Source organism: Macaca nemestrina, chromosome 4 (genome assembly GCF_043159975.1).
Source record: "Macaca nemestrina isolate mMacNem1 chromosome 4, mMacNem.hap1, whole genome shotgun sequence".
In the NCBI taxonomy this organism is placed as follows: domain Eukaryota; kingdom Metazoa; phylum Chordata; class Mammalia; order Primates; family Cercopithecidae; genus Macaca; species Macaca nemestrina.
The window spans coordinates 120,353,766-120,381,659 of NC_092128.1; the positions used below are offsets into that span (position 1 = coordinate 120,353,766).

At 34.8% G+C, this 27,894-nt stretch overlaps 1 protein-coding gene and 1 long non-coding RNA gene across 9 annotated transcripts in view; one reads left to right on the top strand and one right to left on the bottom strand.

The window, feature by feature from the left end:
• ZPB (zona pellucida binding protein) overlaps positions 1-27,894 on the bottom strand; it is a 149,222-nt gene that overhangs the window by 26,100 nt on the left and 95,228 nt on the right. For 7 of the 8 annotated variants that reach the window (XM_011759390.2, XM_011759389.2, XM_011759391.3 and 4 more), the window contains one exon: positions 19,124-19,301. In XM_011759390.2, the coding sequence (XP_011757692.2) occupies positions 19,124-19,301 (178 nt within the window). Of the gene's footprint in view, positions 1-2,699; positions 2,810-19,123; positions 19,302-27,894 lie in introns of those variants that run through there. The other variant, XM_071095180.1, reaches the window with a different exon arrangement.
• On the top strand, positions 20,411-26,810 carry LOC139362866 (uncharacterized). The gene is made up of 3 exons (XR_011622373.1): positions 20,411-20,563; positions 22,111-22,165; positions 24,525-26,810. It is a non-coding gene; the product is annotated as an uncharacterized lncRNA (long non-coding RNA).

Sequence of the window (27,894 nt, forward strand, 5' to 3'; positions counted from 1 at the left end):
GATGGTAGAGATTGTGAAATGGCATAAGGGAATCATTTAGGGTTATGGAAATTTCTGCATCTTCATAGTGATGTTAGTTAACTGATATTAGTTAAATGTTAGTTCTGATACTTGCCATAACTCATTGAGCTATAAAGTTAAAATTGGAATGTTTAAAATTAAAATTACATGTATAAAATAAACACATTATATTTAAATAAAGAGGGTTAAAATATTGTCTCACAAAGACAGTTCTAGGCCCAGATGATTTCACTGGTGAATTCAATGAAACATTTAAGCAAAAAAAAAATTGTTATTTTGGGTTTATTTTTTCAGAATATGGAAGAGGAAAGAATACTGCCCAACTTGTTTTTGAAAGGCCAGCATAATAAAAATGAAAAAGGATTTATAATAAAATATGTAATATAAATAATGTAAATGCTTAGAATGTTAGCAAATTAGATACAGCAATAGATGATGATAAAGTGGAGTTTGTAAAAAGAACGTAAGGTTCGATGCATATTTCAACAAATTAAACAGAACTACTTTATTTCAATAACAGAGAAAAACATTTAACAAAATCCAACTCTCTTATCCACAATAAAATATCTCAGTAAACTAAGAATAAGTAGGAATTTCTTAATCTGATAAAGGGTATCTAAAAAATTTCTATAGCTAACACCTGTTTCAAGGTAAAACATTGAATGATTTCTTTCTAAAACTGGGGGAAAGATAAGCATAGCTATTCTCACAATTTATATTAAATATTTACTCGAGGCTCTAGGCTCTGTAATAGAAATAATGAGGAAATAGACACCATGAAGGTTAAATGGAATAAGCAATACTGTATTTAATGACCATATGATGATTTATGTATCAAATCCTAAGGTATATACAAATTTTCCCCTAGAAATAGGTTTAATAGGTCACAGGAAACAAAGCCCACATACAAAACACATTTTCCATTTTTATATCAGCAGCCAACAATTGAAATAAAAAATTCAATTTAAAATAGGGTAAAACATGTATTAGACACCATCAATGAAAACTGTAAAATACTGATGAGATAAACTTAAGAATCCCTAAAGAGAGAGATATATATCACACTTACAGACATGAAGCCACATTCTTTTCAAATAATCCTCGCTTATTGAAAATGGATATTGACAAGCTAACTTTAACATCTATATGGAAATGCAAAGGACTTTTTGGCAAATGGCATGTTCCAAAGATGGCAAATACCGTATGCTAATTCTACACATTCTTACAATGTGACTTCATTCAGCAGTGGGGTCTGAGTTACCTTCTCTTGAACATAAGAGGATCTTTATGGGTATGGCAGAACTGACACTAGGTGACTTCTGAGGCTAGGTCATAAAAACATCATGGATTTCCATTGTTTCCTTAGGATATGAACTTTGGATCTTGTCTGCCATATTATAAGGTGACAACCCAATGTTCACACAGGGATGAGAATAGTGCATACTCCCAGGAGTCAGTCTTGAAAACACCAATAATGACAGGTTGACAGAGCAAATTGAAAAGTCTTGTCCCAGTAAGTGGAATATAATTAATGTAAACAAATAACTGGCCCAGCTAATAAATCTTAAGAGCAATACCAGAAATGATTAAACTGCTTCCAAACAACTTACCTATGTGTGCCAAAACAAAAGAAAGAATTGTGAAGAAAACTACACCAAGGCTCAACATACTAATATTCCTCAAAAGCAATGATAAAGATAAAACCTTAAAAGAATCATCAGACAAAAAAGAAAAATAAGGATAAAGGTGAAAGCAGATATCTCATTGGAAACAATCACAGTGAAAAGACACAGGAGGGGCAACAATTTCAAGATATAAAGAATAAAAAAACTATCAACTCTTAATTCTATACCCACCAAACAAAATAATTCAAAAATTAAAGTAAAAGAAGACATTTAGATATATTTAAAAAAGGAAATATTCCTCAAAAGCAAAGCTATACCAAAATAAATATTAAATTAAGTCCTTCGGGCCATAGAAAAATTACTGCAGATGGAAATAGTCTACACCAAAGAATGAAGTCTACTGGAAATGGTAGTTACATGAGTAAATACATGAGATTTTTTTGCTGTTATTTCTATCCACATAAAAGATAACTGACTGTTTAATAAGCATAACAATAGTGTAGTGCAGGATTTGTGACACAGGTAAAACTAAAACAGATGTCTACAACAGCACAAAAGTCAGAAGTGGCAAAATAAAGCATACTATTTTAAGATGCTTACATTATATATAAAGTATAATATTACCTGAAGGTGGACTAAATTAATAATACATACTATAAACCTAAAGCAACTACCAAAATAAAAAACACAAATTGTACCTAATAGGTCAAGTCAGATAAATGGAGTCATAAACAACTCAGATACACCATGATAACAATAATGAAAAGAAAGCTGCAATGACAATATTAAGATTAGACAAAGTACATTTCAGAGGAAAACCTATTACAAAAAATAAAGGACATTTCATAATGATAAAGGAGTGGATTTAACCAGGAGCATATAAAAATCTTAATCATTTATATACTTAATAACAGAACTTAAAAATACTTGAAACAAACACTCATAAAACTGCAAAGAGAAACAGACACTTCCATAATTTTAGTCATAAAGATAAAATACCCCTCTTTAAATAATTGGCAAAATAAGTAGACATAAAATCAGTAAAGGACATAAAAGATTTAAGTAAAATTAACAATAAAACTGACCTAATCTATATTTGCTGAACTCTCCTCCCATTCTCTGTCTCTGTCTCTCACTCTCTCTCAGTATCAATATATATGTATCTATATATAGATATGACATGAGGGAAAAATACATATTCTTTTGAAGTACAAATGGAACATTTATCAAAATATATATACCATATACCAGGCCATAAAACATTTTAAATTATAAGTATTCAGGCATGCAAAGTACATTCTCTAATAATTAAATTAGGTTTCCATAAAACAGAAATCTCTGGAAATCCCCTAAAAATCTGGAAATTAAATGCCACTCTTCTAAACAACCAAATGCTCAAAAAAATTGAGTGAAATTATTAAGCATTCTGAGTTGAATGAAAATGAAAATACAACATGTTGAAATTTGTGAGGTGCAACAAAAGCAATGCTAGACAGAAATTTTTACCTGAAAGACACAAACAATCAAAACTTTTCTAAGAAATAAACAACTTTTGCTGCAGAGATTAGTTTTGTGACTCACAGATCTAGTCAAACATCCAAGAAGCCCACAACAGAAATGGGGTTATGCGGGAAAGTTCTGTGGAGGATCCCCCATCTAATGGTGTAAATTTCCATGGCACAGACAAGATTTTTGAGAATGCTGTATCAATGTTTACTTAGACTAACGGAGACAGAGGAAAGATAAAATGAAAGAGGACTGATGGATTTCCAAAATTCTACAAACAGAAAATGGGCTAAAAGAGCTACCTGGCCTCAAGCTTGTGCTGTTCTTCAAGAAAAAGAAAAACATGACTGATGGAAGAGCAATGGGCCCACAGGCTGATCCAGCCATAGTAATAGTTCTAGAGGTAGGGAAGAATGGAGCTTTCATGAGCCCAGAGGGCAGAGCTTCTGCAGGTCCGGTGGGCAGAGAATAAAACCACAGATGATTACTCTCAAGCCTTAAAATCTAATGATTCTGTGTTTCAAAGTTCCTTGGGATAAGTGACCCCTTTCTTTCTTCTAATTTCTTCCTTTTGGAATGAGAGTATCAATCTTATGCATATCCCAATCTTTTAATTTGGAAGCAGGTAACTTGTTTTCTATGACCATATATCCATAGATGGAGAAGAACTTTGCACCAAGATGCATCATACCTAGAGTCTCATCCATACAAGACTGACATGACCTAGATAATGATAATTTGGGACTTTCTTGGGTGATAATATTTAGGTAAGCTTTTAGAGTTAATGTTGCAATGGGATGAGATTTTTTATTTTATTTTATTTATTTATTTATTCATTTATTTTTAAGATGAAGTTTCACTCTCATTGCTCAGGCTGAAGGACAGTGGTGTCATCTTGGCTCACCACAACCTCCACCTTCCGGGTTCAAGCAATTCTCCTGCCTCTGCCTCCTGAGTAGCTGGGATTACAGGCATGCGCCACCGCGCCTGGCTAATTTTGTATTTTTAGTAGAGACGGGGTTTCTCCATGATGGTCAGGCTGGTCTTGAACACCTGACCTCAGGTGATCTGCCCGCCTTGCCCTCCCAAAGTGCTGGGAATACAGGCATGAGCCACCGTGCCTGGGTGGGATGAGATTTTTGAAGATCTGGCACAGTGTGAATATATTTTGCGAGTGGATTGCCAGCAATTTTTGAGAGCCACAACCACAGGGCAGGTTGTGCTGGGTTGAATTATGTCCCTGAAAAATATATGCTCAAATACTAACTACTGGTAGTTGTGTAACCAAAACAGCATACTATAATATACTTAAATATAAGTATGAAAAGACAAAATAATAGAGTGTTTTTTTTCTCATGACAGCAGATTAATTTAGAACTAATTTTTTTTAAAAAACATATTGGGAAAATTACCAAAAGCTCAGAATTACAACACATTTCCATATAATTATTAAGTTAAAGAACTAAAAAAAGAAATCAGGAAATACTCCAAACTCAGTAATGTGTGTGACCTCTAGACTGAAAGCCATTATATTTAAAATATTTTTCCTGAAACTTAAAGAGATATAAATAAAAGGACAGATATATTAGGTTCATGGATTCTAAGAACCAATATTATAAGAATGCAAATTTTCCAAAATTAATCTATATTTTAAACTCCACTCAAATCAAAGCACTCACATGTATTTTGTAAAAATTATGAAATGATTCTAAAATTTATCTAAAAAATATAGCAACCTAGGAGAGCAAAAATTAAGCTGAAGAAAAACAATAGAATTGGCAGATTTACATCAAAAAATATCAAGATATATGGAATCGATTAATTAAATGTTAATTAACATATAATCTTAAACTAGACCTCTTATAAATTACTGATATAAATACAATCATGCAAGCACATGAAAATATCGTGTAGCAGTATCTACTAAAGTTAGTATAATATGCCAGGCCTGTAACTCAGCCATTCCATTTATAGATATATACTCAAGGAAAATACTTCTTCTGAAAACATGAAAAATAACACGACTTGCAATTACACTCATAATATCACAGCTATTAATAATTAATAGTAATTGCTAATAATTACTATTAATAATATCACAAATGAATTCCAATCAGCAACAGAATGGGTAAACTGACTCTAGTCAATAGCATACTGCATATCAGGAGAAAATATTTATCATCATATAAAACTATAAGAACGTATCTCATAGACATAGGATGAATACAAGAGCTAGTCACAAAAGATGACGTAATATTGTTATTCCATTTAAATGAAGTTCAAGAATAGACAAATTAATTTATGGTGATAGGCCGGGCGCGGTGGCTCAAGCCTGTAATCCCAGCACTTTGGGAGGCCGAGGTGGGCGGATCACAAGGTCAGGAGATCGAGACCACAGTGAAACCCCGTCTCTACTAAAAATACAAAAAATTAGCCAGGCGCGGTGGCGGGCGCCTGTAGTCCTAGCTACTCAGGAGGCTGAGGCAGGAGAATGGCGTGAACCCAGGAGGCGGAGCTTGCAGTGAGCCGAGATCGCGCCACTGCACTCCAGCCTGGGCAACAGCGTGAGACTCCGTCTCAAAAAAAAAAAAAAAAAAAAAAATTATGGTGATAGATGTCACATTAATAATTACTTCTGGGCCAGGATGGACTATAAAGAGACCTGATGGAAAAATTACTGTAATATTGAAAATTTTCCTTCTATTGATGTAAACTTGTGATTAGTGATATATATATTATTTATACATTTTTTATACATACATATATAATACAATATATATGATATATAATACTATATAATATTTTTATAGCCAATATATATCTAAATGTTCTTGTAGTTGCCCACATAAGATCTATGTATCTTAAGTAGTAACTTATAACATAATAAGTTTTAAATTATATACCTGAATATAACTATCCATTAAATTTAAATTTAAGATGGAAATAACAAGAGAAAATATAACAAAACTGACACAAAATATACAATCTTAATGATATCATAACCAATATAAAGAGAAGATTATTTCTTCAAATTAATCTTCCAAAAAGAAAACCTAGCTCAGACAACTTCAATAGCATGGTCAAAAAAACAAAAAAACAAAAAACCACATAAGGATGAAATTATTCCAATTCATGCAGAATAGAGAAAAGAAAGATAAATCACGCATCAATTTAAGATGGTTGACATAAAGTTGTGTCAAAACCTGATTAGAAAAGTATGAGAAAAGAAGGTTACAGCCAGTCTCTCATAAATGCAGAAAAAGGACTTTCTACAAAAATGTTAGCAAATGGCACTGTATAAAAATGAAAATATATAAGAATCTAGTTGGGTTTATTTCAGAGATGCAAATTTGATTTAAGAGTTTAAAAAGTTTATGTTAATAAATTTATATATATTTTTTTATATATATATATATATATATAGAGAGAGAGAGAGAGAGAGAGAGAGAGAGAGTTTCTCTCTGTCACCCAGGCTGGAGTGCAGTGACTGGCGCAATCTCAGCTTACTGAAATTTCCGCCACCCGAGTTCAAGTGATTCTTGTGTCTCAGCTTCCCTAGTAGTTGGGATTACAGGCATGCATCACCACACCCAGCTAATTTTTGTATTTTTATTAGAGACAGAGTTTCGCCATGTTGGCCAGACTGGTCTCGAACTCCAGACCTCAGGGTGATCCATCCGCCTCAGCCTCCCAAAATTCTGGGATTACAAGTGTGAGCCACATGTGTGGCCTATGTTAATAAATTAAGAAAGAAAAATCAAACAATCTCTCAATAGATGTACAGAAAAACAAACTCAGTCTCAGCAGCTCTTAAAATACTCAAACAGAGAATCAAAATATATGAAGGAAACACTGACAGAATTACAGGGAGATAGAGAGTTCTACAGTAACAGTTGGAGATTTCAGTACCCCAATTTCAATAATGAATGAACACTGAGAAAAAAGATCAATAAGAAAATAGAGGACTTAAAAAACACTATAAACCAATTAGACCTAAGAGTATTATACAGAACCCTCCACACAACAGCTGAATATACATTTTTTTTTCTTTTTTTTTGTCAAGGGCACATGAAACAATCTTCAGGATAGATCATGTGCTTAATCACAAAATGTTCAAATAAATTAAAAATACTGAAATCATACAAAGTATATTTTCTAATCAAAGTAGAATAAAGCTAGAAATCAATCGTTTAAAGAACACTGAAAATCACAATATGTGGACATTAAACAATACAATCAAACACTCAAAGGGTCAAAATAGAAAACACCAAAGCAGCCAGGTGCAGTGGCTCACACCTGTAATTCCAGCATTTTGGGAAGCCTAGGTGGGTAGATGACTTGAGCCTAGGAGTTTGAGATTGGCCTGGGCAATATAGTGAGATCCAGTCTCTACAGAATAATAAATAAATAAATAAGCCAGGCATGGTGGTGCATGCTTCTAGTCCCAGCTACTCAGGGGACTGAAGTGGGAGGATCACTTGAGCCCAGGGGGTTGAGGATGCAGTGAGCCATGACTGTGTCACTGTAGTCCAGCCTGAGTGACAAGGCAAGACCCTGTATCAATAAAAAAATTTAAAAACCCACAAAAGAAACAGGTTAATACCTTGAGACAAATGAAAATGCAAACACAACATAGAAAAACTTATGCCATCCAGCAAAAGCAGTGGTAAGAGGGATATTTATAGCTGGAAACACATACATCAAACATGAGAAAAGACTGCTAATCAGTAAACTAATTTACACTTTAAGGAATCAGGAAAAGGAGATAAAACTAAACATAGAATCACCATAATGAGGGAAATAAATTAGGAAATAGAAAAAAATAAAATAAAATAACACAAAGGTTGGTTCTTTGAGAAGATCAAAAAAGGGAACAAACTTTAGCTAAATTGACTGAAAAAGAAAGAGAGGACTCAAATTACTAAAAATCACAATTTAAAAGTCAGGACATTACTACTGATTTTATACAAACAGAAAGAAAAATAAAAATACTATGAATGACTGTATGCCAACAAATTGGATAACTTAGATAATACTAACAACTTTATAGAAATATATAATCTATAAAAAATGACTCAAAAGAAATAGAAAATGTGAACAGATTTATAACTAGTAAGGCAATTGAATCAGTAATCAAAAACTTTGTTATAAAGAAGAGCTCAGCAAGATGGTTTCACCAGTAATTTCAAACAAACATTTAAAGAAGTGACACAAATCCTTATACACAATCTAAATGTTTGCAGAGGAAGGAACTTCCTAACTCATTCTATGAAGCCAGTATGATCACGACACCCAAGTCAGGAAAAGACATTACAAGAAAACTACAGACCAATATCCCTTATGATTACTGCTCAAAAATTCAATAAAATATTAGAAAACAAAATTCAATAACGTAGTAAAGGACTATATACAATGACCAAGAAGATGTTATTTCCAGAATGCGTGAAAGATTTAACACATGAAAAACAATCAATGCAATATACTACGTTAGCAGAATGAAAAGCAAAAAAACTACAGGCTAATGTCAATTGATGCAGAAAAACCACTTGTCCAATGTCAACCCCTTTTTCTGATAAAAATATTCAACAAAGTATGAATAGAATAATACTCTCTCATCATGGTAATACTTTATATGAAAAATTCACAGCTAACATCACACTCAATTATGAAATGATGAAGGCATTTCCCCTAAGATTAAGAACAGGGCAAGGCTGTCTACTATCCTCATTTACATTTAACATACTGTTGAAAGTTCTAGCCAGAGAAATTGGGCAAGAAAAATAAACAAAAGGCATCCACCTGGAAAGGAAGCAAAATTATCTGTTCACAGATGACATTATCATCTTTGTGTAAATCTTCAAGATTCTAAAAAAATCAAAATCTTGTTTATATCTAATAAACATATTCAGTAAAGGTGCAACATACAAAATCAACATGCAACAATAGCTGCATTTCTGTACATTAGCAATGAATAATCCAATGGGAATTTAAGAAAACAACTCCATTTACAGTTACATTCAAAAGAATACAATGCTTAGGAATAAATGTATGCAAGGAGGCAAAAGGCTTGTACACTGAAATCTAAAACATACTGTTGAAACAAATTAACTCATAAATATCTGTGTGGTCATGGATTGGCAGACTTAATATTTTTAAGATGGCAATACTACCCAAGGCAATCTACAGATTCAGTATTGTACCTATCAAAATGCCAAGCATGTTTTTGCAAAAATAGGAAACCTCATCCTAAAATTCATATGGAATCTCAAGGTACCACAAATAGAACAATCTTAGAAAAGAACAAAGTTGAAGAATCCACATTTCCTGATTTTGAAATGTATTACAAAGCTACAGTAATAAAAACAGTGTGATACTGGCATAAAGACAGACATACAGACCAATGGAACAGAATAGAGGGCCCAGAAAAAAAACACTTGCACAAATTGTCAACTGATTTTGACAAGGAAGCTGAGACTATTCCATGGGTAAAAGACTGTCTTTTCAACAAATGGTGCTGTGAAAACCGGACATCCACATGCAAATGAATGAAGTTGGACCCTTACCTTACACAGCAAACAAGTAATTTAAAGTAACACACCTAAGCTAAAACTTTAAAACTGTTAGAAAGCCTAATGACACTGGGGGAAAGTCTGATGACACTGAATTTGGCAATTACTCCTTGGATACAGTAACAAAACCATAGACAACAGAAGAAAAAATCTAGACTTAACTCCAATTGGAAAAATTCATTGTCATCAGGCTTTTCTGGGGGAAAGTCTGATTACACTGAATTTGGCAATTACTGCTTGGATATGGTGACAAAACCACAGGCAACAAAAGAAAAAAATGGACTTAACAAAAATTTATAGCTTTGTGCACTTAGGACATTATCAAGCGAGTAAAAATACAACTCACAGAATGGGGAGAAATATTTGAAAAATCACACATTTGATAAGGTATTAATATCTAGAATATATAAAGAACTCCTAAAACTCAGTAACAAAAAGGCAACCTAATTTAAAATTAGACAAAAGACTTAAACAGACATTTCTCCAAAGAAGATATACAAATGGCCAATAAACACATGAAAAGATGCTCAGTATCAATTAGTCATTAGAGAAATGCAAATCAAGCTCACAATGACGAACACTTCACATTCACTAAGATGGCGAGTGTAGAAAACAAACAAGTAAGTGTTGGTGTGGAAATGGAGAAACTGGAAGGCTTGTATATTGCTGGTGGTAATATAAAATGGTGCAGCTGTTGTGAAAAAGTTGGACCTCTCACAGAATGACCATATGATTCAGTAATTCCACTCTTAGGTATATATGCAAATATCTGAAAGTTGGGATTCATATAATTGTATACTAATGCTAATAAAAGCATTATTCACTATTGCCAACAGATAGAAACAACCCAAGACCCATTAATAAATGAACAGATAAATGTAGTAGAATATTATTCTACCGTAAGGAATTTAGTTCTCATACTGGCTACAATATAAATGAACCTTAAAAATACTTTAACTAAAATAAGCCAGACACAGAAAGACAGATACTGTATGATTACACTTATATAAGGTACCAATAGTATACAAATTCATAGAGATCAAAAACAGAACGGAGATTACTGGGAGATGAAGGGAAGGGCTAATGGAGTTACTGTTTAATTAATACAATTTTTGATAGCCATATGAAAAAGATCCTAAATGGATAGTGATGATTGCCCAATATGGTGAATGTACTTACCACTACTGAATTTTACACTTAAAAATGGTTAAAATTCTATATTTTATGCCATGTATAATTTACCAATAAAAAAAAAAAGCAGAGCTTCTGGGAGACATGGCTAATCAGAAGGTTTGGGCAGGATAATTAGAAGGCAGGCCTGGAACATGTTATGAAGTCACAAAGTGAGAAATTGCTAAAAAAATGAGGAGGGTATATTCAATGAGTACACATTTTACTTTAGATAAACTATAATGGTGAAATTTTGGATAATTTGAACAACATAATAATGATGGCAATGAAAAATAACTAAAAGAATACAATATTCATAAATCCATAATGGCAAAAAAATAATAAATTGGGAAAGAATATAACTTTCCCTTAGAGCAGAATTATAATCAATAAATATAGAATAATGAATAAAGAAACTGCCATTAGGCAAACAACACAGAAACAATTGTCACATGCAGGAATTATCACTGGATGCTAAAATTAGTTCATCATTTGATGTTAAACTTTGTCCACACATTTGCCAAATGTGTGATGAATATGCATGTTTCTGTAGTCTCAAACTACTTTCTTTTTTGTTTTTTTTTTTTTTTTTGAGACGGAGTCTCACGCTGTTGCCCAGGCTGGAGTGCAGTGGCGCGATCTCGGCTCACTGCAAGCTCCGCCTCCTGGGTTCACGCCATTCTCCTGCCTCAGCCTCCCGAGTAGCTGGGACTACAGGCGCCCGCCACCGCGCCCGGCTAATTTTTTGTATTTTTAGTAGAGACGGGGTTTCACTGTGGTCTCGATCTCCTGACCTTGTGATTCACCCGCCTCGGCCTCCCAAAGTGCTGGGATTACAGGCTTGAGCCACCGCGCCCGGCCTCAAACTACTTTCTAACAAGACTTTAAGACAAAGGAATAAAATAGCATCAGATCTGGTGCTTCCATCCCCTACACTGGGGGACTTGAGTGCAGATTTGCCCAGCCCAGGCGGGAGGCCAAGCTGGGCAGGACTGAGCTGGGCAAACCTGCACTCAAGTCCCCCGGTGCGGGACATGCAAGCACCAGATCTGATGGGGGTTAGGTAGCAGTTCTCAGGTTCCTAGAGAAATGCCCCAGTGAGGACTGGAAGAACTGCTGCCATGCCAAAGACCCAGCACAGGGAAATGGAGTGACTACCTCCACAGCCTAGTGAGCAGTTGTGGGACCCACTTTGCTTTTATCCTCTGGACCCAGTGGCGTTCCCTCCCATGCCCTGACCTTGGCAGCAAGTGGGGACAATAAGTCACAAGCAGTTTGCTTTCAGTCTGTGAAACTCAGGCAAATAGCTTCCTGCTACAGTTCCATGAAGGTGGCGGGGGTCAGGGATGTTGCACTCATCTGTCAGTTCTGGCTATGGGGGCTCCTACCCTGCTCAAGACCAGAGTGCCAATCCCCAGTCTGAGATTCTCAAAACCGGTGAGTGTCACTGTTGCTAACTGGCATGTTCCCAAGCAATTCTCTAGGATCTAGGAAAGAAATGGCTTCCTCTTTTGGTGCCCAGGTCCAGGAGCATGTTTGGTACACTTCCCGGTGCTGTTCCTTCTCATAGTTTCCTGACTGCTCCCCAAGTCAGATTCAGGGTTTGAGAGGGTCAAGGAGCTCTGCTGTGGCCTGGATTGCCTGGCTACCCAGTGGGAATGTGTATCACAGAGACACTCACTCTCCCTCTTACGTACTGGGCTTTCACACAATTTTCCACTGGACCTCTTCATGTGGGCTACTGCCCATCTTCTTTTCCCAGAATACAAAGTTTTCTTTCACTTTTATATTGAACTCCCGTGTTCTTCCTTGTATAAACATTCTCAGTGTGAATTTTCTCTATATACACTATTTTGCTGTTTCCAAGTGGCTGAGGTGTGCTGGCAAAGCCTCTATTCTGCTATCATTTTTCGGCTTCCAGGATGTCCTGGTATCCTGCATACCAATCTAATTCCTTCAGGTCATAGGTCACAAATGCTTCATAAGAGTCACCTCGGGTCTCCAGTATCTCAGGAGAAGAGGCAGTAGAGATGGGACTCTGGACCATACACACTGAATTTAAATTGATCGTTTCAGTGAAATATTTTTGGTTCCAATTGTACTTTTTTGTCCCCTTTCCAACTTGGCTTCTTTTGGATAAATAAAATGGAGTTTTGAGGTAACTTTTTTTTTCCTCTCTGCTAATTGTTACATACATATTATTTTACTATCTTTTAGTGGTTGTCCTAAAGAATACATCACACATCTTAATCTACTATTACATCTAATACAAATCATTACTTATACCAGTTCTAGACAATAGTTGAAACTGAAAACATTTTAATTTTATTTACTCCCTCTTGCTTTTGGTGTTACCATGATCATATATTTAGTGCTACATATTTTAAGCACATAAAGCATTATATATTTTTGTTTAGTCAATATTTATTTACATTTATCTCTATGTTTTTCCTTTCCATTGCCCCTTATGCCATCTTGCATGAACATGTTTCTACCTGGGATCATTTTAAACTAACTGAAAAATTCCCTTTAGTCCTTCTTTGAGTGTAGATTTGCCTACAACAATTCTCTCACATATTATGCCTAAAGGTGTTTTGATTTTCCATCATGTATGATGATATTTCCATCAGGTATAGCATTATAAGTTGACAATTGTTTGATTTCAGCACATGAACATGTCATCTTATTGCCTTTTGGTATCTGTCATGCATTTCCACACACCCCTTCTATCCATGATAGAAAGGAAGGGAGATATGCTGCCTCTTGAATCCTCATGCCCTGACATTTTACCAATGTCTTTAATAGAATGAGTAATTTTTAAATTTTATTAAATCACGCATCTTAATCTACTATTACAATCTTTTTCTAGTTTTTCCAGAAAGAGCTTGGGTCTGCTACAAGCTACTCCAGCATGGCCAGGAGACGCACTACTTTTTGTTTTTTAGCTTTTGACCCAGTAAGTCTTCATGATATTGTTAATTTTTCAACATATCTAAGACAGTTTCACTCAAATAAGTTTTTCAAATTACATGGACTGCTCTTACTGAAAATAAATGTATCAGCCGGGTGCAGTGGCTCACACCTGTAATTCCAGCACTTTGGGAGGCCGAGGCTAGCAGATCACAAGGTCAGTAGATTGAGACCATCCTGGCTAACACGGTGAAACCCCATCTCTACTAAAAACACAAAAAATTAGCTGGGCATGGTGGTGGACACCTGTAGTCCCAGCTACTTGGGCAGCTGAGGCAAGAGAATGGCATGAACCAGGGAGGCGGAGCTTGCAGTGAGCTGAGATTGCGCCACTGCACTCCGGCCTGGGTGACAGAGCAAGACTCCATCTCAAAAAGTAAATAAATAAAAATAAAATGTATCTATTTAAGGAAAATCTGGGCATTCCACACTGCTAATCCATAGAATGACCTATCCATTGGCCACGATTTTTCAATTATTTAGTTTCTTCAGAAATATAATGATTCAAAATAAGAACAATGTCTTTGTGGGTCTAAAAGGCAGATGAATTTTATTTCATACTGATAATAGAAACTATTTACATACATGTAGTGAAAAAGCTGCAAAGGAAACATTTTTTTGTCTCTGATCCTCTGATGTAAAATCAGGGATGCAAGTCTGAGTAGGATAAATTTATTGACTCTGAAATGCTTTAATAAAAAAAAATTTCACCTACTAAACAATTTGTTTTTCCTGCATAATTAGCTAAAAGTACAAATGTACAGTTTATTAATAAAACCATCTCAAGATGATTAAATACGCTAACCTGTAACCTAATCATTTCTGACCACTGACACAGTATCTGTGTCAGAATGAAAGAACTCCCTACTGGAATTTCCATGTGATTATCAAAAGTCTTGAATAAGCAATAGCTATTCGTTTTTTTGTTTTGTTTTGTTTTGTTTTGTTTTGTTTTGTTTTGTTTTGTTTTGAGACAGAGTCTCGCTCTGTCGCCCAGGCTGGAGTGCAGTGGCCAGATCTCAGCTCACTGCAAGCTCCGCCTCCCGGGTTTACGCCATTCTCCTGCCTCAGCCTCCCGAGTAGCTGGGACTACAGGCGCCCGCCACCTCGCCCGGCTAGTTTTTTGTATTTTTTTAGTAGAGATGGGGTTTCACCGTGTTAGCCAGGATGGTCTTGATCTCCTGACCTCGTGATCCGCCCGTCTCGGCCTCCCAAAGTGCTGGGATTACAGGCTTGAGCCACCGCGCCCGGCCAGCTATTCGTTTTTTTAAAAAAGAGAAAGCAATAGGAAAAAAAAAGTTGTCCAATTTATTATTGAGCTACATATTTAATCCATAATAATCAATGGCAAACAGTCTGCTACCTCAGTAGAAGCGTGGACATCCTGACAAGGTATTGCCTTATCAAAACTAATATTCTGACATTCTATCTATGTGTTGCCTTATCAACATTAATACTCAGATATCTCAAACTCAGTGTATATAAGAATCACCTAGGAAGCTATAAATGTAGATGTCTGATTCATAAACGTTGGATATATTTTGAGAAAATCTTTAGGAAATTCTGATACACACGTAAGAGTTTTAAAACCACTGCCATAGTTTAAACAGAAAAAAAATAGGAAGGAGAACTGGGGTATTATGTCAAAGAATGTTACTGGACCTACAAATTTGTTGGGTTTTTTTTTTGTTTTTTGAAAAAAATTAGTAGAAATAAAATAGGGGAAAGTTGAATATACAAGCTACACAAAAACAGAAATAATAGAAATTGAAAAGTAAAGCATTTCAGAATCTGTGTTTTAACAATATTCTCTTAAAAACAATGTAATATTTGGCTGGTCTTTGGTTGTAGTATATTACATAATTTATAAAATTATAAGATACTGATAACTCACAAATTTAATAAATCTCTCCTTAAAGTACCAAAACTGACTAACAATAGATGTACATAATAAGCAATGCTAAATGTCAAGTCACAAAGAAGCTTTGCAGTACAACTTAATTTAAAATTACTAAATAAGTTAGGAAAAACAAAAATAATGTAGGTAGAAATGTTAAGTCTTCACTAATTTATAAGGAAACAAGCTTTGTCTGCCATCTAGAAAGTAAAATTAAATGAGTAAAGAATGATATCCAAAGGAAAAGAACAAATCTGGTGCTTCTTTCACCTACTATGGAGAAAGTAAACAAACTTCCCTTATGTCATAAACATGCTTTGTCTCAATCTTGTTTGTTGAATATAAACATGTTATATCATTTTATTCTGGACGAAGTTGTTTTATGAAATATCTCATATATTTTATGAGCTCATCATCATTTTATCTAGTAGTTTCATACTTGAATAGATTTTAAGTTCATTTACTGTGTTAATTTTGTCTTTTAACTAGTGTTATCCTAATTTAAAACACAGGGTAATTTGTTAAGTCATTTTCTATTCAGAGAAACATTTAAGTATCTTTTTGAGTAGTTATATGCTTTTCTAAAATGTTAGAGTGATGACCTTCTGTAAAATGAACAAAAATTATTATTATCCTATGGGGTCCTGAATATTGCATTAAGGGAACTGAATCTTGCTTAACAGGAATAACACAAAGACAATTATAAATTAAAATGTTTATTAACCATAAGATGGCACAAAATGAAATTTGGCAACTCACTAATTAATAAGTCTATTGAGCAATGATGATGAGCCCATAAAATCCAAAAAATAAATTTTATTTAAGCAAAATTTCCCCCCATAAACTTGATGCTCATTCATGTTGTTGCTTGGATGGTACCTGCTATCCTGGTATACTGCAAAGTAACTTCCTCAAGACTCAAAGACCCACCAAGAAAGCCGTATCACAATTACGTTGAACCTTTCTGATCTATCCTATTGCTAACTCAGTTTTCTTTATATAATCTTCTTGTATTTTTTCCTTTAAGTTTAACAGCCTTTTGTTCCCTAATTGTTTCATGGATGCATCTCTTAAGTATATAAACTCCGTGGGCAGAGATCAAATATTCAGAAGAACAAAACAGTATTTTAGAGACAGAAAATATTTTTGAGATTCATGTTAAATTTTCTCATATACTTCTTATGACACGAATAAAAACAATTAATTAACTTGATCAAATAGCATAGCACATAAGTTGAGTGTAATCATTACATGATGAAATTAGAAAACATTACAATTGTGTTGTTACCCAAAGTTTTTAAATACAAACAAAATTTTAATGATAAAATTATGTGTAATTCTGACATTTAAAACTACTACTTCACTTGAAAGAGCTATGTTTGACAATTTCAAAATACTTATAATTAAGGAGATGCAAATATTTTAACAATTTTAGTTTATCTTAAGTCTTTTTTGAATAATGATATAAATGCATGTAATAGACAGTCTAACTACTATGTTCCAGTTTATTTTTGGGTATTTCTATGTTTTTCTTTACCCTTATCTGTGTTCTGGAGTTTCTCATATATATATATATAATATATAATATAATATTATATATTTGTGTTCAGGAGTAATATATAATATGTATTATATGTAATATATTACATTATATTATATTTACATATATAATATATAAATTAATTTTCAGTCTTAAAAGTTTAAAAAATTTACACTAATATCACTAAATTTATACCTGTCATAGTCTGTTTCAGACTATCTATATATATCATCAGTAATTATACATGTCATATATTATGAATTATATACAATGTATAATTATATATTTTATATTTATATATGATCTATATATGGCATATATAAATATTTATAATTTGTATATATTACATTATACATAAATATATTATATATTATATGATATAAATAATCATATGATTTATATATAAATTATATATTTAAAATCAGTGATTTTTATATATATAAAATAATATATATAACCACAATTTTAAAAATAGTTACAGAGTTAACAGTTGGAAGTTATTTAATTTGTATTCTATTTCATAATATACCTTGGTACTGTATTTTTTTGAAAGTTCACATATTTAAACAATAACGAAACACAAAAAGTTATAAAGATAACTCTAGCCAAATCAAAGAAAACAAAGTAAAAGGAATATTTAGTGGTCTATTTTATGAAAAGGCTTTTAATCTAACTTAAATTGCAGAAAGAAAGGAGAAAAGAACAATTAGAAATGACTTAATGAGAATGATATTGCTATGATTTGGATATGGTTTGCTTATTCCCATAAAATCTCATGTTTAAATTTAATTCCAAATGTGGCAGTGTTGGGATGTAAGGTGTAGTGGGAGACGTTTGGGTCATGGGAGCAGATCTCTCATGAATAGATTAATACCCTCCCTCAGGGGTGACCGAGTTCTAATTCTATTAGTTCCTGTGAGAGCTGGCTATACAAAAGAGGCTGGCACCTGCCCCCGTCTCTGGCTTCCTCTCTCACCATGTGATTTCTGCACACTCAGGCTCCCCTTCACGTTCATCTTCTGCCACAGGTAGAAGCAGACCAAGGCCATCACTGAATGCTCAATCTCAAACTTTTCAGCCATCAGAATCATGAGACAAATAAACTTTTTTCCTTTATATACTATCAAGGCTTAAGTATTCTCTTACAGCAATATGAAAGAGACTAAGACAGGTATAAATTTAGTGACATTAGTATAAATTTTTAAAAGTCTTTTAAGACTGAAAATTAATTGGCCCATTAACCTCTCAATAATAGAAATGCAAAGACTTTGAATTCATGTGCTCAATCTAAATCAACAGCCTCTACAGAACTCTCTTCTATAGTAAAGATGAAAAAGAAAGAATAAACATCAGAGAGCAGCTCAGATACTGTAGTGCTAGGACCAAAAGTTAGAAAAAACAATTGGTAATAAAACAATTCATATACTTATTTCAAAAGGAAGGAAAGAGTCACAAAGATGTCTACTGTAGACTATACAAACCTAAACTCATCAATAATAGATTCTAAAAGATATGTTAATTGGCTTTTTTTTAAGTCAGGAACTCTAAGTGACTCATAACTATTATTTGTGTTTCCTCCCAGATAACTGCCTAGTGATCCTAAACTCCCTTGCTGTAATATTAATACCAAGGCCAAAATTAAGCCAGACTGTTTTTTCTTTCACATCTTTAGATTCACATAGTCTTTTCAAATACACTACTTTAAATAAACTATGAAAAAATACCTAAATGATGGTAAAAATAAGTGATATGCATTCACTTAGGCTTAATGAAAATAAGTAAATTTTCAACAATATAAAACATGAAATCATAATTCATTACATACCACAGCACTCAGGACATTTTGGATGTTGCTGGACATTCATTCCATACCCTGGAAAGCAGCGATTAATCCAAACCATTTGGAGAGTACCTTCAATATAGTATATTTCAGGTAATTGTTCTGCACGTCTGCCAAGAATTTCTACTTGTTGATTAAAGAATCTCTCTATGAGATTTTTAGCCTAAAATATAAATACAATTTGATGAATTGTTAGCCATAAAAAATGTAATTTTAGAACAAATAAGGATGCATGTGGATTTACAATTTGAAGAAAACAAAGTCTCAAAGTCGTTATTTTTTCTAGCACTCGTAGAATATAAATAAAACACACAAAACTTAAAAGATGTCATCTATACACATCAAATATTTCTAAATGTACTTCCAATTACAATGCAAAGAAATCATTTGAAGATATAACCAAACTTTCTGGTCCCTTTGTATTTTGAATAATATATGGATAAGAGTATGAGCAAAATCAAGAAAGCTCTTTGAAATTGATTGAATGATAAGAAATGTAATGTACTTTAAAATAATATATTATAAGCATCTGTAAGAAGCTTATCCTGAGGCACAACATCAACTCTTTTCACAAAGAAAAATTTAATTTAAAAACAAGAAAAAATATAACACATTACAACTTCTAGCTCTGTTTCAAAAATTAAGTCAAAAAAAGCACCATTCTGATCTGTAATTATCTGTATGTTTGTAATAATTATACTGGCTTGCCTCCTAAAATTAACAAGAGCCTTAGACTTCTCTGACTGCTAAAATCTATGCATTCATGTATGAGGTATGCATAAATTCAAACTGCTACAAGCTAGTTAGTTCTACTCCACTCTGCCACACTAATTTGCACCTCCAATCTAGTCAGGAGCAGGGATAAATGGACCACACAGGCTGATCTATAACCACTAATGGTGCACCTCATGTCTACTGAGTTCTTCCAATATCTTGTAAGTTACACTCCTTCCATTACAATTTCTATAATGCCCAGATTCTCCCATGCAAAAACACCCACAAAGGGTGATAAAATAACTGTTTCATACATAAAGTAACTTAAAATACTGCATAAAATTATTTTCAGGTTATCTGTATAAGGCAGTGGTTCATAACCTTTTTGGTACTAGGGAATGGTTTTACGGAAGACAGTTTTTTCACAGACCAGGCTGGCAGGATGTTTTTGGGATGAAACTGTTCCACTTTAGATCATCAGCCATTAAGATTCTCATAAGGAACGTGCAACCTAGATCTCTTGCATGTGGAGTTCACAATAGGGTTTGTGATCCAATGAGAATCTAATGCTGTCACTGATCTGACAGGAAGTGGAGCTCCGGCAGTAATGTTCGCTTGCTGCCACTCTCCTTTGGCTGTGTGGCCTGTTTCCTATCAGGCCATGGACTGGTACTAGTCCAAGGCCGGGGGATTGGGGACCACTAGTAAAAGGTATATATGAAACATAAATAAATTTTCTATTTAGACTTGGGTCCCATCCCCATGATATCTCATTATATATATGCAAATACAGCTAGTCCTCAAATAATATCCTTTCCTTCAATGTCATTTTGTTATAATGTTGAAGAGAAAAAAATGCTTCCCAGCTAGGCCACTGTGCACGTGGAGTCTGCATGTTCTCCCCATGTCTGCATGAGTTTTCTCCAGGTACTCTGGTTTCCTCCCACATCTCAAAGATGCATGTTACATTAATTGGCATGGCTAAATTGTCCCCCTAGGAGTAAGCGTGGATGTGTGTGAGTGCACCCTGTGATGGAATAGTATCCTGTCCAGCGTTGGTTCCCACCTTGAGCCCTGAGCTACTTGAATAGGCTCCAGCCACCAGTGACACTGAACTGGAACAAGTAAATAATTATCATACTTTGTTTTCATTACTCTTTCTTAAATATATGTGTTTCTCACATTTATTTCAATGTTTAATATTAGAAGTGTTTTGGGTCTTTATTTTGAAATGTGGTTACATTTTTGCAACCAGAAATATGCCAGAGGAATTTAACTCTCATTTATATCATTGGGCCTGTGGTAAAGTTGTTTTGTTATATGTCATTTTGCTTAAAGTTGCAGTTTCCAGAAGTCTATTGATGAAATTAAGTGAAGACTTACTGTATTTCAAAATCTGAAAATATCTGAAATCTAAAATACTTCTGGTTCCAACCATTTCAGATAAAGGATATTCAAAATATGTATAAATGTGTTATGAAAGTAATTGCATTTAAATTTGAGACTATAATTAAAACTGTCAGGAGACACACTCCTAATCACTCAGATTAGGTCATACAGAGCCTAATTAGGCTTCTAATACCCCATGGAAAAAAAAAAAAAAAAACCTAAATGAAGTTAGACCTGAGAAAACCTAGTGATAGATGCAGGAGGCAGATAAGGGAGGATCCCTGGAGAATCCCCGACCTGCCCCACAAGTGTTTACATCAGATGCTTTTGTGCAGATGTGGGAACCTGCCCAGGGTCTTGTCTGCGCATGCTGGCAACAGACTGGGGGCCTGCCTGCACACTGGGAAAAGGGGGTGCAGCCAGTGGGGATTCACACCTTAAGCAGTGAGAAGGGTCCTCTTCAGCTCATATGTGTGGTGATCTGGTATTCAATCTGTGAGCTGGAAGCCTGATGGCAGAACCCCTTTTTTTTCACTGAGAGCTTTCTTTAATAAATTCCGCTCTCCTCAAACTTTCAATGTGTCCATATGCCTAATTTTTCCTGGTTGTGTGATAAGGACCTGGATTTTAGCTGAACTAAGGAGCAAAATATCTTGCATCATTTTGGTGGCCCATGTGGGGACATGAGGAAAGGTGAGTAAAATGCAGACCAAAGCATCTTTTCCTCTCTTGTATCTGAGCCTTTTTGTCCTTGGACTTCTGAGAGTAGAAGAAACTGCATCCCCTACCCACCATTGCTCTTGGGGGTCAGGAATGTCAACCTTGGTTTAACCTAGCCTTTTCTATGGCATTTTCCTTCTTTTTTTCAGGACTGTAATGGCACCACCCCACCCCAATGGCCGCAGGCACCCATGGGACTAAAAGGCAAGCAGCATCACCTGTTCCCCCTTCCTTCCCAGCTGGGGCTGGGGCCCATGCCCAAAGGGTCCTGCATGGCAGGCTGGCCAGCATTCCCTGCCACGTGTGTGTCCACAGGGTCTTCCCCTCCCCTGGCCAAGAGGTCCAGCTCTGTTCCAGCCCCAGGGAAGAAACAGCAATTAAGTTTCCCTTTTTGTTGGAGGAAACCATTTGCACAAGAATAAGAGGTTCTTCCCCCAGTTAACACAGCCCTGAACGTTAAGCTGTTTTTATTTTCTTATTTTTTTTTTAACTCCACCAAGTCGAGTTAACTTTTACGTGAAAGGCTTTTTTCCTTTCAGAAGACATTTTACTAGGCCAGGACCCTAACTATCACTGTTTATATTCTCCATAAAGTTTTATTTATGAAAAAGGTTTTGTGAGGCTGGTCTTAAGTTACAGCCAATCTGGAGTGCTTTACATGTCTTTACGGTTCTGTCAAAAAGAGGGGTACCTAAGGATGCGATAATGGGCCCAGGACTCCACAGGCCCTCTATTAAAGCCAGTCTGGTAAACTGGTCAGTGGCAAACTTTGCTGCAGGCCTTCATCTTGTTTTATGTCCTTGGAAGCATGATCTTACTGTAAGCAGGTGGCAGTGCTTTGTTTTAGCCTCCAACATTTTACAATGGCAGCCTGGGTTCAAATCTTGGCTTAGAGAAGTGAGTCCTTTCTGGTTTGCTATCTGTGTGACCTTTGACATTTGTTGATTCTCTTACCCTCCACCAACCGCCTTGAATTTTCCTCTCTGAGCACCTGGGAGATTACCTTTGATGAAGTTTCAAAGCTACAAATATTGGCTGTTTGGCATGGATAAAGTCAAGTAATAAGGGATTTAATAGGATTTTTTTTTAAAGAGCACTCAGCTTAATTCAAAATGGATATCCAAGTTATGAGTATATTTAAAAGGCCTTTATGTTTTTCTCTTCCTGAACTTTATTTTCCTGGAAAAAGATTTTTTTCTCAGCTGACTATTTTTCTCCATTTTGCCTTGCCAATCTTAATGCATGCATGAGACACCCTAAGATAATTTCTCATGGCCTGGGACTCCTTGGGAAAAACAGAAAAGGTGCCACAAATTCCATTTTGGGAGAGATCTCTGTTTTCTTAAAGAAGCCCCAGGAATTAGAGGTGGATAGATCCCTCTCAAAATCTGTTTTTATCTTCCAGCTATACCTGTTTAATAGGCCCTGGAAACTGCATGCTTTCCTAGCCTTGCTTTAAGCCTTTCCTAGCCTTAGAGAGTTCCATCCAGAGGCCAATAATCCAATGAGGAGACTGGCAAACGAAAAGTCTTATAGTTACTGAATCTTCTTCTGCTGCCTTTCTGTGTAGTTATATATGTGTTTTGTGTGTGAGTGTGCATGTGTGTGTGTGTGTGTGATGTCTATAAAAAAGAGCTCTAATTAACTGACTTTAAAGAATGATAAACACTTGGATCAAATATTTTTTAAAAGGAAAATAAAAGCTGTGGTACCTTTTAGTTCACATGACATTAATTTTTGAAAAATAAAAATAGTCTTAAAGATTATTGGTAAAATGCAGATGTTGTCAAAATGTAAATTTTTGACTAGGGTTAATTTAGGATTGTTTTGAATTTGATAAGATAAAGCTAAAAGTTCAAACAAGTTGTGGAAAAACTGTAAAAATTAATCTTGCAAAAGAAATTTCATGTGTGGATACATTAAATTCAACAGGGTATTATATGGTTTGTCTGTAAATTAAGCATTAAAATAAAAGCACAACAAAATACTCTTAATGCACTAATCTGCTCTTTAGCTAAATCTGTAAAGGGTTATAAGAGGTTTTTGCTTTTAAAAAAAATCCTAAGTCATCATTTTGGAAAAATAAATAATATGGAAATTTGGAATTCTTTCATATCATCAAGTGTTTTAAACCTCTAACATACTTAACAGGCCTTCCCAAATCAAACTTCAGTTTCAAAAACTGTCTTTCCTGACACCTAGCTTGATGCTACAGGGGGCCCCTGAAGCATCTAGAAGAGTGATAAACAGGATTATCTGACATGCTTAGGTACATGGGATTGCCAAAATGATGCTTAATCTCTAATTTAGGTTATATTTTATGTAATAGTGTTAATATATGTTCCAAAATTGTATGGGATTTCTAAAATTCTGAGTATATGCTATCAATCACAATTAAGGTCATTATGCTAAGTTATTATGAACCACGGAGATAACCAAATTTCTTTGTTAATCATGTTTCAAACTGTAACTACCATGGACATTTTGTTATTCACAGATAATTGTTGTCTTATTTTAATCCTCTTCAAAGGATGGTTTATAATCAGTCACAAAACTCTGACAGGTGGTCTCAAATGCAGGATTCTGAAAACTTTGGAGATTGTGACATTGGAATAAAGGAAAAACACACAGGACTCATGAAGAGCTGAAATGTTCACAAATATCAAGCAAAACAAGAGTTAACTGAATGGACTGAACTAATAGAAAACTGAAGTAAGGTTTTCAGTAATGACTTTTGATTGGAACATTGCTGATCTTTGTTTTGTTTTTCAGAGTCAAGGAAGCTTATTTTGAGCTATTTATGACCTTTAATAATTGAGTAAGTTATACTCCTATGAACAAAATTTGGAGCATATTTGTGTCTCTCTCTCTGCATCGCTTCTTCAGAATTGGGAAACTAGTTCTGAGTATTCTTAACTTATGCCAATATAGTTGTTTGCATCAGTGCAATAAGAATCCATTTTCTTTTGCAACAGGAACGCAATTGGAGAAACTGGTTGTTTTACCAAAGCTTTGACTGGAAGGGTTTGCTTCCATTTAAGGAATCAAGCTCAACTTGCAGAGCTGATAAAGGTCCCACGGGAGGAAATGGCCTCATCCCTTGTGTACACAGTCCCTGTATGGGGTTCCTAATCTGTGGTGAGTAAAGAATGTCAGTTTCTAACAGGCCCAAGAACCCCATGCTCTAGGAACCTCAAAAAGAGAGGATTTTGCCCAACTCACAGGTTTGAGGGTACAAACCCATGGCTGGGCTTGGCTTTACAAAGTCCTATCTGAGATTCCTTGTGGAACAGAGTTCCATCAAAGTGGATCTAAAAGGTCTATGTAAAAATAATTATTCTCTTTGCACTTCATGCAAATAATCAGGCCAAGTATAAGACTGAAGTCTATTTTGCAAACAAGTTAGTCCTATCATGATTTGTTTTTAACAAAAATGAGGACCAGAGAGAGAGAAATTTTGTTTCAGAACTTATCATACATTTGTCATGAAAATCTACACTCATTAGTTGCTTTTAAGTTTTTGCCTACATTTTAGAGTAACCCTGTTTATTCCTGTGAAACAACCAGCAATCTCTGACTGCAGACCAGAAGGTAAAAAAGGGTATGGGTAATGTAAAAATCTGAATCAATATTCTAGTTCTGAGTAATTATCCTGAAAATCCTGCCATGTGAAAGGAATAAATAGAGTGCTCATCACCTGGAGTTTTCCTTAACGGAGCCAAAGTCAAGACCCATCACCCAAATCTTAGCAAGCGTAACTATAGCCACCAGTTTTCTTGGCATGTCACAGGATATCCTTTTCTCTCCCTTGTTGGAAGAGGACTCAATTTTACAGCTTCACCTTAGCATTCAGCTTATGCTAAAGAGTCCATGCCATCTCCCCAAAACACATTTTTGTCCCAAATTCAATTCCAAGCTTCAGGTCAAAGCCCTAGGAAGAGAACTGGATCTAAGGGATCCAGAGGCAGACAATAATGGAAGTTAAAAGGCACAGAGCGGGTAAGCATGACTAATTCCTGTTGATTAAGCCAAGTCTCCCATTTAAAGGATAAATGCCATGCTAGTATCCATGGCATAAATGAGGCCTAGAAAACTCAAAGGCTACTGACAGCAGAGGGGATAGGGCATATGTGGGTAAGAGCAGATATTCCCACCCCTTTGGGCACCCTCTGTTAACATGGGTGAAAGCCATGGACAGCACCCTGTCACAGTCACCAGACTCAGGGATACAAGGACAGATGAAAGAAGGAAGGATGCCTCACTTTCTCTCCCTCATATACTCTGGGTATTCACTAGGAAGAGAAGGGAAACTGGGATGAGTCGCTCTTCCTCTTTCTAGATGAGTAGCCATTCATCTTCAGTCTGTACCCCTTTGGAATGCACACTGAAACCTTGGGACTCCTTTGAAAAAAAGCCCCCTGTAAAGAAAAGCTTTATAGAGGGATTAAGTATATATGAGCGGGATTATATTTTACAATAATTAGTCAATGGTTCAGGAAACAAAAAAAACTTACTGTTTCAACAATGAGCAATCTGTAAAATATGTACATTCTTGCATGAAAATGAACAGCTTATTTTAATTACTACAATCTGTCCTACTGACCATGCCAAACTCATTGGGAATAAATATGACTGGAACAGCTTTAATATATGTTCTAGATTGGTCTAACAAACCTAACAAGAAGTCTAACAAGATTAGTTAACTAATTAGTCTAACAAGAAGGCAGCAACTAGCATTATGGGTGTTTTAGGATAGGCAACAGATACCATACAAGATTATAGTCTAACTAAGGCTCAAATATCCACTAGGAGAGAACTAGTATTTACAAGGTGTTACAGATATTATACCTAAAAAATAGAGTCCTTTGAGTATCTCTGATTAACACCTATATTTGGGAATCTCTGGGATAAATGACAATAATAATCAAAAGGGGTTGGAAAAATAATTTTTGAAAGGAGATGGAAACACAAAGTGTCTTGAATGAACTGGAAAGAAATGTGAATTTTTATAGAAAAAGGGATTATTTTGATGATCAGAATGCAAATAAGAGGTAGGGGTGTACAGACTTTATAACATAAAGTCTCTACAGATAACTATAAAAATGATTAATCAGAAACTCAAAATTGTCCTTCTCTCATTAGGAACATCAGAACAGGAATAATGTGATCTCATATTACTGATATGAGATCTCATATTAGAGATATATGAGATAGAGCTAAATTTGAGAGCAAAAGCAAAGGAATGAGGAAGAAAGTAAGGGTTATATAACAATTTGAATTCTATGAAAGTTGGAATTCAATCCTAATAAACAATTAATCCTAAAACTTCAGATCAGAAAATTTTCACTTTGCAATGTGGGGACAACTTCAATCCTGAAGCAAAAAGCAAAACAATCCATTCTTCACTATGTTTTTTCTCCAGAAACTGAAACATGCACTAGAAAATTAGGCTCTTCAAAAGAAAGATTAAAGACAAATTGTAATTTATATTTTGAAATTATTAGAGATGTAAACTGGTATATTAAGTTTTTTTAAGTAGTATATTTCTCATTGAAAAAAGCAGACGAAACAGAGAGTGGGCAGGTAGAAATGAAATTTAAAAATAGGAAAAATATGTCTATTTTTAACCTTGTGGTGTACTACATACCTTGAAAAAACCTCCTGTCAAAAATCACCTAATTGAAACAAAGACTTTGTATAGTCGCATTTCTACAATAGGAGAGGGTGGGAGAAAGAAAGGGAAGAAAGAGAGGGAAAGGGAAAAAGAAAAGCAAAAATGTAGGAAGGAAAAGAGAGAAAGAAGGAAAAGGAGATGAGAGTTAAAACTGAGGGGAAAACTACAAACCTAATGATAGCTACGTCCCTAATTCACAGTGGACAAAGAAAATAAAACTGATTACAAATGGGAGAAAACAAGGATTCTTAGAGGGTGG